Source organism: Pelophylax lessonae (assembly GCF_965119305.1).
Source record: "Pelophylax lessonae genome assembly, chromosome: 13".
In the NCBI taxonomy this organism is placed as follows: Eukaryota; Metazoa; Chordata; class Amphibia; order Anura; family Ranidae; genus Pelophylax; species Pelophylax lessonae.
This window is the reverse complement of record NC_138780.1, coordinates 509,000-522,519: the sequence shown is the minus strand read 5'-3', so window position 1 is coordinate 522,519 and position 13,520 is coordinate 509,000. Positions and strand designations below refer to the sequence as shown.

General features: G+C 55.3%; 1 protein-coding gene across 1 annotated transcript; it reads right to left on the bottom strand.

Moving 5' to 3' along the window:
* Positions 1 to 2,410: 2,410 nt before the first annotated feature.
* Positions 2,411 to 12,968, bottom strand: F11R (F11 receptor; the record flags this gene model as incomplete). The annotated part of the gene is made up of 9 exons (XM_082275872.1): positions 2,411 to 2,558; positions 3,737 to 3,854; positions 4,575 to 4,584; positions 4,809 to 4,916; positions 4,991 to 5,090; positions 8,135 to 8,337; positions 8,416 to 8,571; positions 12,283 to 12,393; positions 12,899 to 12,968. The coding sequence occupies 9 exons, from the start codon at positions 12,966 to 12,968 to the stop codon at positions 2,523 to 2,525; spliced, it is 912 nt and encodes a 303-aa protein (XP_082131998.1). The 3' UTR covers positions 2,411 to 2,522.
* Between the last annotated feature and the right edge of the window lie 552 nt (positions 12,969 to 13,520).

Genomic DNA, 13,520 nt, shown 5'->3' with positions numbered 1-13,520 from the left:
CCCCCACTGGAGGTGGAAAAGGTGACACTGCACTAGCAGGGTGACACCCCCCCCCCCCCCCCTGGAGGTGGAAAGGTGGAAGCGGGACAGAACGGGGACCAGTGGAAGCGGGCAGAGATGGGCAGGCTGTTCTCACTGCACCAACTGTTGTGCTCAGGCCAAGTTTGGGCCGACCTCCCAGCCAACTGATGCAATCCCCCCACCTGCTCCGCCCATTAGAGGCCGACCTCCCAGCCCCCCCCACCCTTGCTTCTCCAAACCCCCCACCCATATAATAACACAACACAGATATTTCTTTCATTCAGGAGATTTATTCCCAAAATATGGATTTAAAATGGATAGAAAAACACAAGTTTAAAAAAAAAAAACAAACAAACATTTGAGACAGTACAAGAACCCCCCTCCCCTCCCTCCCCTCCCCTCCCCTCCCTCCCCTCCCCTCCCCCTCCCCCTCCCCCCAATCATCAACAACCCCACCCCTTGTGACAACACATGAGGACAATTCACATCCTGCAGATCAACCAACCTCTCCGACACCAGCATCAGGTTACCAACGCTCAGGACCAATCAAAAACACAGCCCCATACAAGCCCCCCCAATGTCCCTGCATCAGGACACGCAGCCCCATACCTGCCCCCCCCCCCCCCACACTGTCCCTGCATCAGGACCAGAGAGCACTTACAGATCAGGACTTCTGGCTGCACTGGCAGAGGGTCTGGATGGTAGTCGTGTGCCTAAAGACCATACACTACCTCTGCATGTGTCACATCAGTATGAGGGAATATTGTGGCCCTTGGGACAGTCCTCCGGGGCCCCATATGTGAGATGCTCTGCTCCCTTCTCTAACCTGGAATGCAACTCTTCCTGGGAGACCTTGAGACATTACACTCCGCCGGGTGACGCCCCAAGACATGGGGGGGGCTCCGCCGGGTGACACCCCAGCTTCTTTTTGCTGCTGTCATAACCTGTGCACTCCTGCCCTCTTGTGGTCATGTCAGAATATTGCAGTTCATCCATATCACTCTTGTAGTGTAAAATACTAAATTTCATTATGGTCAAAAAAAAAAAAAAAAAACAATCCCATGTCACATTTATACAGTAATAAGGCAACAGCCAGCGGTCACCACATGGAGTAATATTACTGCATGTGCTGCCCCAAACCGACCAATGAGTAAGTAGACAGTGTCACCCCCCCCCCCCCCCCCAGAGCCTGGACCCCCTACAGGTAACAGAAGCACGACATAGGATCCCAATCACTAATCAATAAATACCTAAAATATAAAAGATTTATGGGCATAATCTGGAAAGCATTGTTCCTGGCTCACTAGAGACCAACGATCAGCAGAAGGCACAAAGTCTGAGAATCATAAATAAACCACATAAAGCCGTCCCCATCCCTACACGAGCGGCGGCACGCACACAGCGTCACGCACGCAGTCACATACATACACACACGGCGTCACGCACGCAGTCACATACATACGGCGTCACGCACGCAGTCACATACATACACACACGGCGTCACGCACGCAGTCACATACATACGGCGTCACGCACGCAGTCACATACATACACACACACACACACATCATACACGCACACACGGCGTCACGCACGCAGTCACATACATACGGCGTCACGCACGCAGTCACATACATACGGCGTCACGCACGCAGTCACATACACACACACACACACACACACATCATACACGCACACACGGCGTCACGCACGCAGTCACATACATACACACACACACACACACACACACATCATACACGCACACACGGCGTCACGCACGCAGTCACATACACACAGCGTCACGCACGCAGTCACATACACACAGCGTCACGCACGCAGTCACATACACACACACACATCATACACGCACACACGGCGTCACGCACGCAGTCACATACATACGGCGTCACGCACGCAGTCACATACATACGGCGTCACGCACGCAGTCATAAACACACATCATACACGCACACACGGCGTCACGCACGCAGCCACATACACACAGCGTCACGCAGTCACATACATACGGCGTCACGCACGCAGTCACATACATAAGGCGTCACGCACGCAGTCATACACACACATCATACACGCACACACGGCGTCACGCACGCAGTCACATACACACAGCGTCACGCAGTCACATACACACAGCGTCACGCACGCAGTCACATACACACAGCGTCACGCAGTCACATACACACAGCGTCACGCACGCAGTCACATACACACAGCGTCACGCACGCAGTCACATACACACAGCGTCACGCAGTCACATACACACAGCGTCACGCACGCAGTCACATACACACAGCGTCACGCAGTCACATACACACAGCGTCACGCACGCAGTCACATACACACGGCGTCACGCACGCAGTCACATACACACAGCGTCACACCCCCGTGCGCCCCATCACCCCGCCCCAGGAGTCAGACATTTAGGGAGATGGTATTCCTCTGGCAGAGAAGAGGACGGGCGGCCCCCCCGCACCGGGGACTCAGACCAGGAATGAGGAAGTTTGCTGGAAGTTTTTCTGAAAAAGAAAATGTCGTCATTACATCACTGCGAGGTCAGAAGATAAGGAACTCCCCTACAATCCTTTTATTGGAGTCCATTGAAGGACACAGAAATTCTGATACTGTTAGGGTATACTGCCATCTACAGGAGGAGGACTGCACACCGAGTTATGCTGGGAGGAGGAGGGGTTATCCCAGGTGGATCTTTAATTTTTTGTTTGTCAAATTTGTTGGAGAGTCCTCAATCCACGCCAACCAGGTCCTCCCCACCTGTTCTGGATTAGCTAAAAATTGAGCCTCAGAAGAAATGGAAGAAAGTTCCTCCCAGCTGCCAAGGCTTACGGCGAGGGAGGCCCCTCCCCCCAAGGCTTCCGGCGAGAGAGGCCCCTCCCCCCAGCCGCCAAGGCTTCCGGCGAGGGAGGCCCCTCCCCCCAGCCGCCAAGGCTTCCGGCGAGGGAGGCCCCTCCCCCCCAACCGCCAAGGCTTCCGGCGAGGGAGGCCCCTCCCCCCCAACCGCCAAGGCTTCCGGCGAGGGAGGCCCCTCCCCCCCAACCGCCAAGGGTTCTGTAAGGTGGGGGGGGGGGGGGAATCTCTGATAAAGCAGAAATTCAAGGCTAAATCCTCCAGCCCAGCAGGGTCAGGCCTTCAGAGTCAAGCTGAGTAAATGCCTAACCCTAAGGCGAAGATCAGTTCAACTGTTCTCATGTCCATCCTCCATCCGTGTTGGGGGGGGGGGGTTGCTGTGATGAGAAGGCTTTTCTGTTTGTCAGTGTCCAATCCTCCTCTATGTGGCAGTATAACCCAACAGTATCTGAATTCCTGTGTCCCTCAATGGATGAGAGGAAAAGGTTTACAACCCCGGCCACCCATCAACCACGGCCGGCCACCAATCAACCACCAACCCCGGCCACCAATCAATCACCAACCCCGGCCGGCCACCAATCAACCACCAACCCCGGCCACCCATCAACCACCAACCCCGGCCAGCCACCAATCAACCACCAACCACACTACTCATATTACTATTCTGGGCGGGTATTAGCAGAGTCCAAGATGGACTGACCGCCAGCTTTGGCCACACAATGAGGGTCCCTCTGTCAGAGCATCTCAGTCTGCTGGACTCCGCCCAGAACTGGAAATCCACCCCATAATAAACCTTCCCCTTTACACACAATACAATTCCTGCTGTACTTACATCGCTCCGCGTCTCCGATGGCTGACTGTAGATGACTTTCTTACTGCAATAAACAGAGCAGAGCGTCAGCAGGGTGACCCCCTGGAGGTGGAAAGGTGACACTACACTAATGTGACTCCTGTCCATGGACACAATGGGCGGTGAAGAGGTCACACATGGACAATCTCTGGGAAAAGGAGGACACCCCCCCCCCCCCCACACACACACACTGGAGTAGATTGTAATGGGGGGGGGGGGGGGCACACAGAAGAGGACGGACAGTGGGGAGGGGCACACAGAAGAGGACGGACAGTGGGGAGGGGCACACAGAAGAGGACGGACAACGGGGAGGGGCACACAGAAGAGGACGGACAACGGGGAGGGGCACACAGAAGAGGACGGACAACGGGGAGGGGCACACAGAAGAGGACGGACAACGGGGAGGGGCACACAGAAGAGGACGGACAACGGGGAGGGGCACACAGAAGAGGACGGACAGTGGGGAGGGGCACACAGAAGAGGACGGACAACGGGGAGGGGCACACAGAAGAGGACGGACAACGGGGAGGGGCACACAGAAGAGGACGGACAACGGGGAGGGGCACACAGAAGAGGACGGACAACGGGGAGGGGCACACAGAAGAGGACGGACAACGGGGAGGGGCACACAGAAGAGGACGGACAACGGGGAGGGGCACACAGAAGAGGACGGACAACGGGGAGGGGCACACAGAAGAGGACGGACAACGGGGAGGGGCACACAGAAGAGGACGGACAACGGGGAGGGGCACACAGAAGAGGACGGACAACGGGGAGGGGCACACAGAAGAGGACGGCGCTCCAGTAGAAATCCACTTACTTGTTTTTCTCTGAAATAGAATAAAAATAAGAAGAAATTAGAAATTTGGCTCCTTACATCACAATCACCCCTCCCCCACCATAACTGCCCTCCTCTATACCACTACTGCCCCCCCCCCCCTCTGTAGGAGCTGGTAGTGTCACAGCCTCCTACCTAAAACTATTACCCCAAGTACCAATCACTACAGAGGAGCCCCCTCCCCCCCCCATAGAAGCTGCTGGCTCAGATACTCACTGCCGATGTATCCACGGTGATAGGCGAACCAGACAGCGAATGCGATGAGTCCGAGGATCAGGAGGCTGACGATAACGGCGGCGACAATTCCTCCAACATTCACATCCTCTGCGGGGGGAGAACGGTGTCAGAGAAGAGCTGGGATACAAATACAGCCCATCCCCCGCATCTCCCATACTTACTGATCTCCATCAGAACCGGCCCCGAGGTCTGCGAGCCCTGAGTATTGGTGGCCTGGCAGGAATATTGTCCGGCATCCGTCTTCATCACCGGACTGATCCGCTGCGGAACAAAACGTGTCATACGATCGATTATTACCGATTATTCTGTACACAGCGGCCGGCTACCCCCCCTTACACAGCGGCCTCAACCCCACCCCCCCACCCCTTACACAGGGGCCTCCAACCCCCCTCCCCCACACAGCGGCCTCCAACCCCACTTCCCCTACACTGTGGCCTGCAACCCCCCTCCCCCCACACAGCGGCCTGCAACCCCCCCCCCCACACAGACAACACCTGAGGGTCCTCCTCCTGTGTGTCCCCCCCCCCCACAGACAGAACACCTGAGGGTCCTCATCCTGTACCCCCCCCCACAGACAGAACACCTGAGGGTCCTCATCCTGTACCCCCCCCCCATAAGACAGAACACCTGAGGGTCCTCATCCTGTACCCCCCCCACAGACAGAACACCTGAGGGTCCTCATCCTGTACCCCCCCCACAAGACAGAACACCTGAGGGTCCTCATCCTGTACCCCCCCCCACAGACAGAACACCTGAGGGTCCTCATCCTGTACCCCCCCCCCCCACAGACAGAACACCTGAGGGTCCTCATCCTGTACCCCCCCCCCACAGACAGAACACCTGAGGGTCCTCATCCTGTACCCCCCCCCCCCCACAGACAGAACACCTGAGGGTCCTCATCCTGTACCCCCCCCCCCCCCCCACAGACAGAACACCTGAGGGTCCTCATCCTGTACCCCCCCCCACAGACAGAACACCTGAGGGTCCTCATCCTGTACCCCCCCCCCCCCCCACAGACAGAACACCTGAGGGTCCTCATCCTGTACCCCCCCCCCCCCCCACAGACAGAACACCTGAGGGTCCTCATCCTGTACCCCCCCCCACAGACAGAACACCTGAGGGTCCTCATCCTGTACCCCCCCCCACAGACAGAACATCTGAGGGTCCTCATCCTGTACCCCCCCCCCCACAGACAGAACACCTGAGGGTCCTCATCCTGTACCCCCCCCCCCACAGACAGAACACCTGAGGGTCCTCATCCTGTACCCCCCCCCCACAGACAGAACACCTGAGGGTCCTCATCCTGTACCCCCCCCCCATAAGACAGAACACCTGAGGGTCCTCATCCTGTAGCCCCCCCCACAGACAGAACATCTGAGGGTCCTCATCCTGTACCCCCCCCACAGACAGAACACCTGAGGGTCCTCATCCTGTACCCCCCCCCATAAGACAGAACACCTGAGGGTCCTCATCCTGTAGCCCCCCCCACAGACAGAACACCTGAGGGTCCTCATCCTGTACCCCCCCCCCACAGACAGAACACCTGAGGGTCCTCATCCTGTACCCCCCCCCCATAAGACAGAACACCTGAGGGTCCTCATCCTGTAGCCCCCCCCACAGACAGAACATCTGAGGGTCCTCATCCTGTACCCCCCCCCACAGACAGAACATCTGAGGGTCCTCATCCTGTACCCCCCCCCCCACAGACAGAACACCTGAGGGTCCTCATCCTGTACCCCCCCCCACAGACAGAACACCTGAGGGTCCTCATCCTGTACCCCCCCCACAGACAGAACACCTGAGGGTCCTCATCCTGTACCCCCCCCCACAGACAGAACACCTGAGGGTCCTCATCCTGTACCCCCCCCACAGACAGAACATCTGAGGGTCCTCATCCTGTACCCCCCCCCCCCCCCCCCACAGACAGAACACCTTCCATACATGCAGCTCTATGATCTTCCATACATGCAGCTCTATGATCTTCCATACATGCAGCTCTATGATCCTCCATACATGCAGCTCTATGATCTTCCATACATGCAACTCTATGATCTTCCATACATGCAACTCTATGATCTTCCATACATGCAACTCCATGACCTTCCATACATGCAACTCCATGACCTTCCATACATGCAACTCTATGATCTTCCATACATGCAACTCTATGATCTTCCATACATGCAACTCTATGATCTTCCATACATGCAACTCTATGATCTTCCATACATGCAACTCTATGATCTTCCATACATGCAACTCTATGATCTTCCATACATGCAACTCTATGATCTTCCATACATGCAACTCTATGATCTTCCATACATGCAACTCTATGATCTTCCATACATGCAACTCTATGATCTTCCATACATGCAACTCTATGATCTTCCATACATGCAGCTCTATGATCTTCCATACATGCAACTCTATGATCTTCCATACATGCAACTCTATGATCTTCCATACATGCAACTCTATGATCTTCCATACATGCAACTCCATGACCTTCCATACATGCAACTCTATGATCTTCCATACATGCAACTCTACGATCTTCCATACATGCAACTCTATGATCTTCCATACATGCAACTCTATGATCTTCCATACATGCAACTCTATGATCTTCCATACATGCAACTCTATGATCTTCCATACATGCAACTCTATGATCTTCCATACATGCAACTCTATGATCCTCCATACATGCAGCTCTATGATCTGGGCTGGCATCCCATTGGAGTGAGAGGTGATATCAGTGGCGGACTCTCCTTGAACAGTTGTGGCATTGGAGGGAAATCCTACAGGGAGGACCCCGGTAGCCACATTGACTATCACAGGAGATCAAATCCAGTCACTGCAGTAGAGAGCAGATCATCTAATCAGGGATCCTCAAACTACGGCCCTCCAGCTTTTGCAGAACTACAAGTCCCATGAAGCATTGGAAAACTGACATTCACATACCTGACTAGGCATGATGGGAGCTGTAGTTCCTGAACAACTGGAGGGCCATAGTTTGAAGACCCCCTGATCTAAAGGAATACACCGATCGTTTATCCTAGCAGATTACCGCTGTCTGCAGGCCCCCCACAGGATCCCAGAAAATGTAAAAGTCTATTCCCACGGGGTGTACTTACTTTTTCACATGACTGTACAATATTGACAACAGGGACTAGTGACCCATGAGGAATACAGCGGGTACTAACAGTTCAGGGGTGGGTATGGTGACCCATGGGTTAGTAACGGGCCACTATACCAATCCCTGGCCTATACCCAGCACAGCTGATGGGTGTGCAGCTTACCAGCTGTCCAGTTGTTTGATCGAGGGTGTAGCTGGAGTTCTGGAAGGTGGGACTGTCCTTCGGGTTTGGGGGCATCAGGACACCGTTCTTGTACCAGGCGAAGGTTGGCGGCGGTGAGGCGTCTTTCTCAATGCAGTAAAAGGTGGCGGTACTCCCGGTACTGACAGAAGTTGGTACCTGAGCGATGGGCACCGAGGGGGCAACTGAAGAAGAACAAAGAGTGAGAGACCAATCCAACCAATCCTAGAGAGTCCCAGTACTGAGGTCACCAATAATCTCACCCAACACCACCAGCTGAGTCTTATCCGAGAAATACTGCGGAACCCCGCCGGCATCCTTTCCAGTCGCCTCACAGGAATAGTCCCCATTGTCCTTCCTCGTCACCGAATTCAGCCGGAGGCCTTGGGGGAAGACCGTCGCCCGGTTCTTATAGGATGCTGAGAGAGAAACCAACAAATTCATGGAGAAAGCCCGTCTGATAGAGACGACCTGGGTGACACCTCACCTGTCCCAACTCCACCCCCAATACAACTTCTACCGCCCCCTCCCATCAATCTCCACCCCCAATACAACTACCGCCCCCTCCCATCAATCTCCACCACCAATACAACTTCTAACACCCACTCCGTCTCCTCCCATCAATATCCAACCACCAATACAACTTCTACCCCCCCCTTCCATCAATCTCCACCCCCAATACAACTACCGCCCCTCCCATCAATCTCCACCCCCAAGACAACTTCTACCACCCCCTCCGTCTCCTCCCATCAATCTCCACCCCCAATACAACTTCTACCGCCCCCTCCCATCAATCTCCACCCCCAATACAACTACCGCCCCTCCCATCAATCTCCACCCCCAAGACAACTTCTACCACCCCCTCCGTCTCCTCCCATCAATCTCCACCCCCAATACAACTTCTACCGCCCCCTCCCATCAATCTCCACCCCCAATACAACTTCTACCGCCCCCTCCGTCTCCTCCCATTAATCTCCACCCCCCAATACAACTTCTACCGCCCCCTCCCATCAATCTCCACCCCCAATACAACTTCTACCACCCCCTCTGTCTCCTCCCATCAATCTCCACCCCAATACAACTTCTACCGCCCCCTCCGTCTCCTCCCATCAATCTCCACCCCCAATACAACTTCTACCGCCCCCTCCCATCAATCTCCACCCCAATACAACTTCTACCGCCCCCTCCGTCTCCTCCCATCAATCTCCACCCCCAATACAACTTCTACCGCCTCCTCCATCAATCTCCACCCCCAATACAACTTCTACCGCCCCTTCCGTCTCCTCCCATCAATCTCCACCCCCAATACAACTTCTACCGCCCCCTCCCATCAATCTCCACCCCCAATACAACTTCTACCGCCCCCTCCGTCTCCTCCCATTAATCTCCACCCCCCAATACAACTTCTAACACCACCTCCGTCTCCTCCCATCAATATCCAACCACCAATACAACTTCTACCGCCCTCCATCTCCTCCCATTAATCTCCACCCCCAATACAACTTCTACCGCCCCCTCCCATCAATCTCCACCCCCAATACAACTTCTACCGCCCCTCCCATTAATCTCCACCCATTAATCTCCACCCCCCAATACAACTTCTACCGCCCCCTCCCATCAATCTCCACCACCAATACAACTTCTACCACCCCCTCTGTCTCCTCCCATCAATCTCCACCCCAATACAACTTCTACCGCCCCCTCCGTCTCCTCCCATTAATCTCCACCCCCAATAACACTTCTACCGCCCCCTCCATCAATCTCCACCCCCAATACAACTTCTACCGCCTCCTCCATCAATCTCCACCCCCAATACAACTTCTACCGCCCCCTCCGTCTCCTCCCATCAATCTCCACCCCCAATACAACTTCTACCGCCCCCTCCCATCAATCTCCACCCCCAATACAACTTCTACCGCCCCCTCCGTCTCCTCCCATTAATCTCCACCCCCCAATACAACTTCTAACACCACCTCCGTCTCCTCCCATCAATATCCAACCACCAATACAACTTCTACCGCCCTCCATCTCCTCCCATTAATCTCCACCCCCAATACAACTTCTACCGCCCCCTCCCATCAATCTCCACCCCCAATACAACTACCGCCCCCTCCCATCAATCTCCACCACCAATACAACTTCTAACACCCACTCCGTCTCCTCCCATCAATATCCAACCACCAATACAACTTCTACCCCCCCCTCCCATCAATCTCCACCCCCAATACAACTACCGCCCCTCCCATCAATCTCCACCCCCAAGACAACTTCTACCACCCCCTCCGTCTCCTCCCATCAATATCCAACCACCAATACAACTTCTACCCCCCCCCTCCCATCAATCTCCACCCCCAATACAACTACCGCCCCTCCCATCAATCTCCACCCCCAAGACAACTTCTACCACCCCCTCCGTCTCCTCCCATCAATCTCCACCCCCAATACAACTTCTACCGCCCCCTCCCATCAATCTCCACCCCCAATACAACTACCGCCCCTCCCATCAATCTCCACCCCCAAGACAACTTCTACCACCCCCTCCGTCTCCTCCCATCAATCTCCACCCCCAATACAACTTCTACCGCCCCCTCCCATCAATCTCCACCCCCAATACAACTTCTACCGCCCCCTCCGTCTCCTCTCATTAATCTCCACCCCCCAATACAACTTCTACCGCCCCCTCCCATCAATCTCCACCCCCAATACAACTTCTACCGCCCCCTCCGTCTCCTCCCATTAATCTCCACCCCCCAATACAACTTCTACCGCCCCCTCCCATCAATCTCCACCACCAATACAACTTCTACCACCCCCTCTGTCTCCTCCCATCAATCTCCACCCCAATACAACTTCTACCGCCCCCTCCGTCTCCTCCCATTAATCTCCACCCCCAATAACACTTCTACCGCCCCCTCCATCAATCTCCACCCCCAATACAACTTCTACCGCCTCCTCCATCAATCTCCACCCCCAATACAACTTCTACCGCCCCCTCCGTCTCCTCCCATCAATCTCCACCCCCAATACAACTTCTACCGCCCCCTCCCATCAATCTCCACCCCCAATACAACTTCTACCGCCCCCTCCGTCTCCTCCCATTAATCTCCACCCCCCAATACAACTTCTAACACCACCTCCGTCTCCTCCCATCAATATCCAACCACCAATACAACTTCTACCGCCCTCCATCTCCTCCCATTAATCTCCACCCCCAATACAACTTCTACCGCCCCCTCCCATCAATCTCCACCCCCAATACAACTTCTACCGCCCCCTCCGTCTCCTCCCATCAATCTCCACCCCCAATACAACTTCTACCGCCCCCTCCCATCAATCTCCACCCCCAATACAACTTCTACCGCCCCCTCCGTCTCCTCCCATTAATCTCCACCCCCCAATACAACTTCTAACACCCACTCCGTCTCCTCCCATCAATATCCAACCACCAATACAACTTCTACCGCCCTCCATCTCCTCCCATTAATCTCCACCCCCAATACAACTTCTACCGCCCCCTCCCATCAATCTCCACCCCCAATACAACTTCTACCGCCCCTCCCATTAATCTCCACCCCCCAATACAACTTCTAACACCCACTCCGTCTCCTCCCATCAATATCCAACCACCAATACAACTTCTACCGCCCTCCATCTCCTCCCATTAATCTCCACCCCCAATACAACTTCTACCGCCCCCTCCCATCAATCTCCACCCCCAATACAACTTCTAACCTCCCCTCCCATCAATCTCCACCCCCAAGACAACTTCTAACCTCCCCTCCCATCAATCTCCACCCCCAAGACAACTTCTAACCCCCCCTCCCAACAATCTCCACCCCCAAGACAACTTCTACCGCCCCCTCCCATCAATCTCCACCCCCAATACAACTACCGCCCCCTCCGTCTCCTCCCAACAATCTCCACCCCCAATACAACTTCAACCCCCCTCCCATCAATCTCCACCCCCAATACAACTTCTACCCCCCCCCTCAATGATTTACATCTGAGTCCTCACACATATAACCCCCCCCCCCCCCACAAAGTGATCTCTGCAACCCCACACCCAGATTTGTGTCTGTAAACTGAGGGCCATTTATTTGGGCAGGGGAGGGGGTTAATGGGTGACTCACCTGTCAGTTCTCCATCATAGTACACCAGGGTGGTGTCGGTGCCGGAAGTGAACTTCCACTCCACCCGGGGGTTCTGGTAGGAGGCGGGATAATTACACGGGAATTCCGCATCTGAGGAGGAAAAGAACAGTATGAGCGTCCTTCAGACTGACACCCCCAAGGACAACAACTGCCGACCGCCAGGGGCCCCCAATGCACCCGCCTGCCGATCCAGGGGCCCCCAATGCGCCCGCCTGCCGATCCAGGGGCCCCCAATGCGCCCGCCTGCCGACCCAGGGCCCCCAATGCACCCGCCTGCCGACCCAGGGGCCCCCAATGCACCCGCCGCCACTTTTCTCTGATTCTGGGGCCAGTCTTACTTTAGAAGAGAGTCATTGCGGCTCCTCCCACCCTTCACATCAGTATCAGCCTATCACTGACCAATAGGAATGTGCAGGAGATAGAGAGAATGCCATCTGCATTGTCTTCCCTCCCCCACCCCCCAATCGAGGTTCAGTAGCATAGTCTCCGCCCCCCAATCAAGGTTCAGCAGACGTCAGCTATAAACCCCGCCCCCCAATCACTGCACACAGACATCTGATTGGATGAATTTGTTATAAGAAAAGTCTTTACTTACTTTCTCCTTCCTTCAGGCTGACAGCCGGACTTCCCAGCACTGCGCTCCCTGCGGAGGAGAGAGAGAACATGGTGAGCGCAGGAGGAGCGAGGAGAGGAGAGAACATGGCGAGCGCAGGAGGAGGAGCGAGGAGAGGAGAGAACATGGTGAGCGCAGGAGGAGGAGGAGCGAGGAGAGAACATGGTGAGCGCAGGAGGAGCGAGGAGAGGAGAGAACATGGCGAGCGCAGGAGGAGGAGCGAGGAGAGGAGAGAACATGGTGAGCGCAGGAGGAGGAGGAGCGAGGAGAGAACATGGTGAGCGCAGGAGGAGGAGCGAGGAGAGGAGAGAACATGGTGAGCGCAGGAGGAGCGAGGAGAGGAGAGAACATGGTGAGCGCAGCAGGGGCGAGGAGAGGAGAGAACCTGGTGAGCGCAGGAGGAGGAGGAGCGAGAAGAGAACATGGTGAGCGCAGGAGGAGGAGGAGAAGGAGCGAGAAGAGAACATGGCGAGCGCAGGAGGAGCGAGAAGAGAACATGGCGAGCGCAGGAGGAGCGAGAAGAGAACATGGCGAGCGCAGGAGGAGGAGGAGGAGCGAGAAGAGAACATGGCGAGCGCAGGAGGAGGAGGAGCGAGAAGAGAAC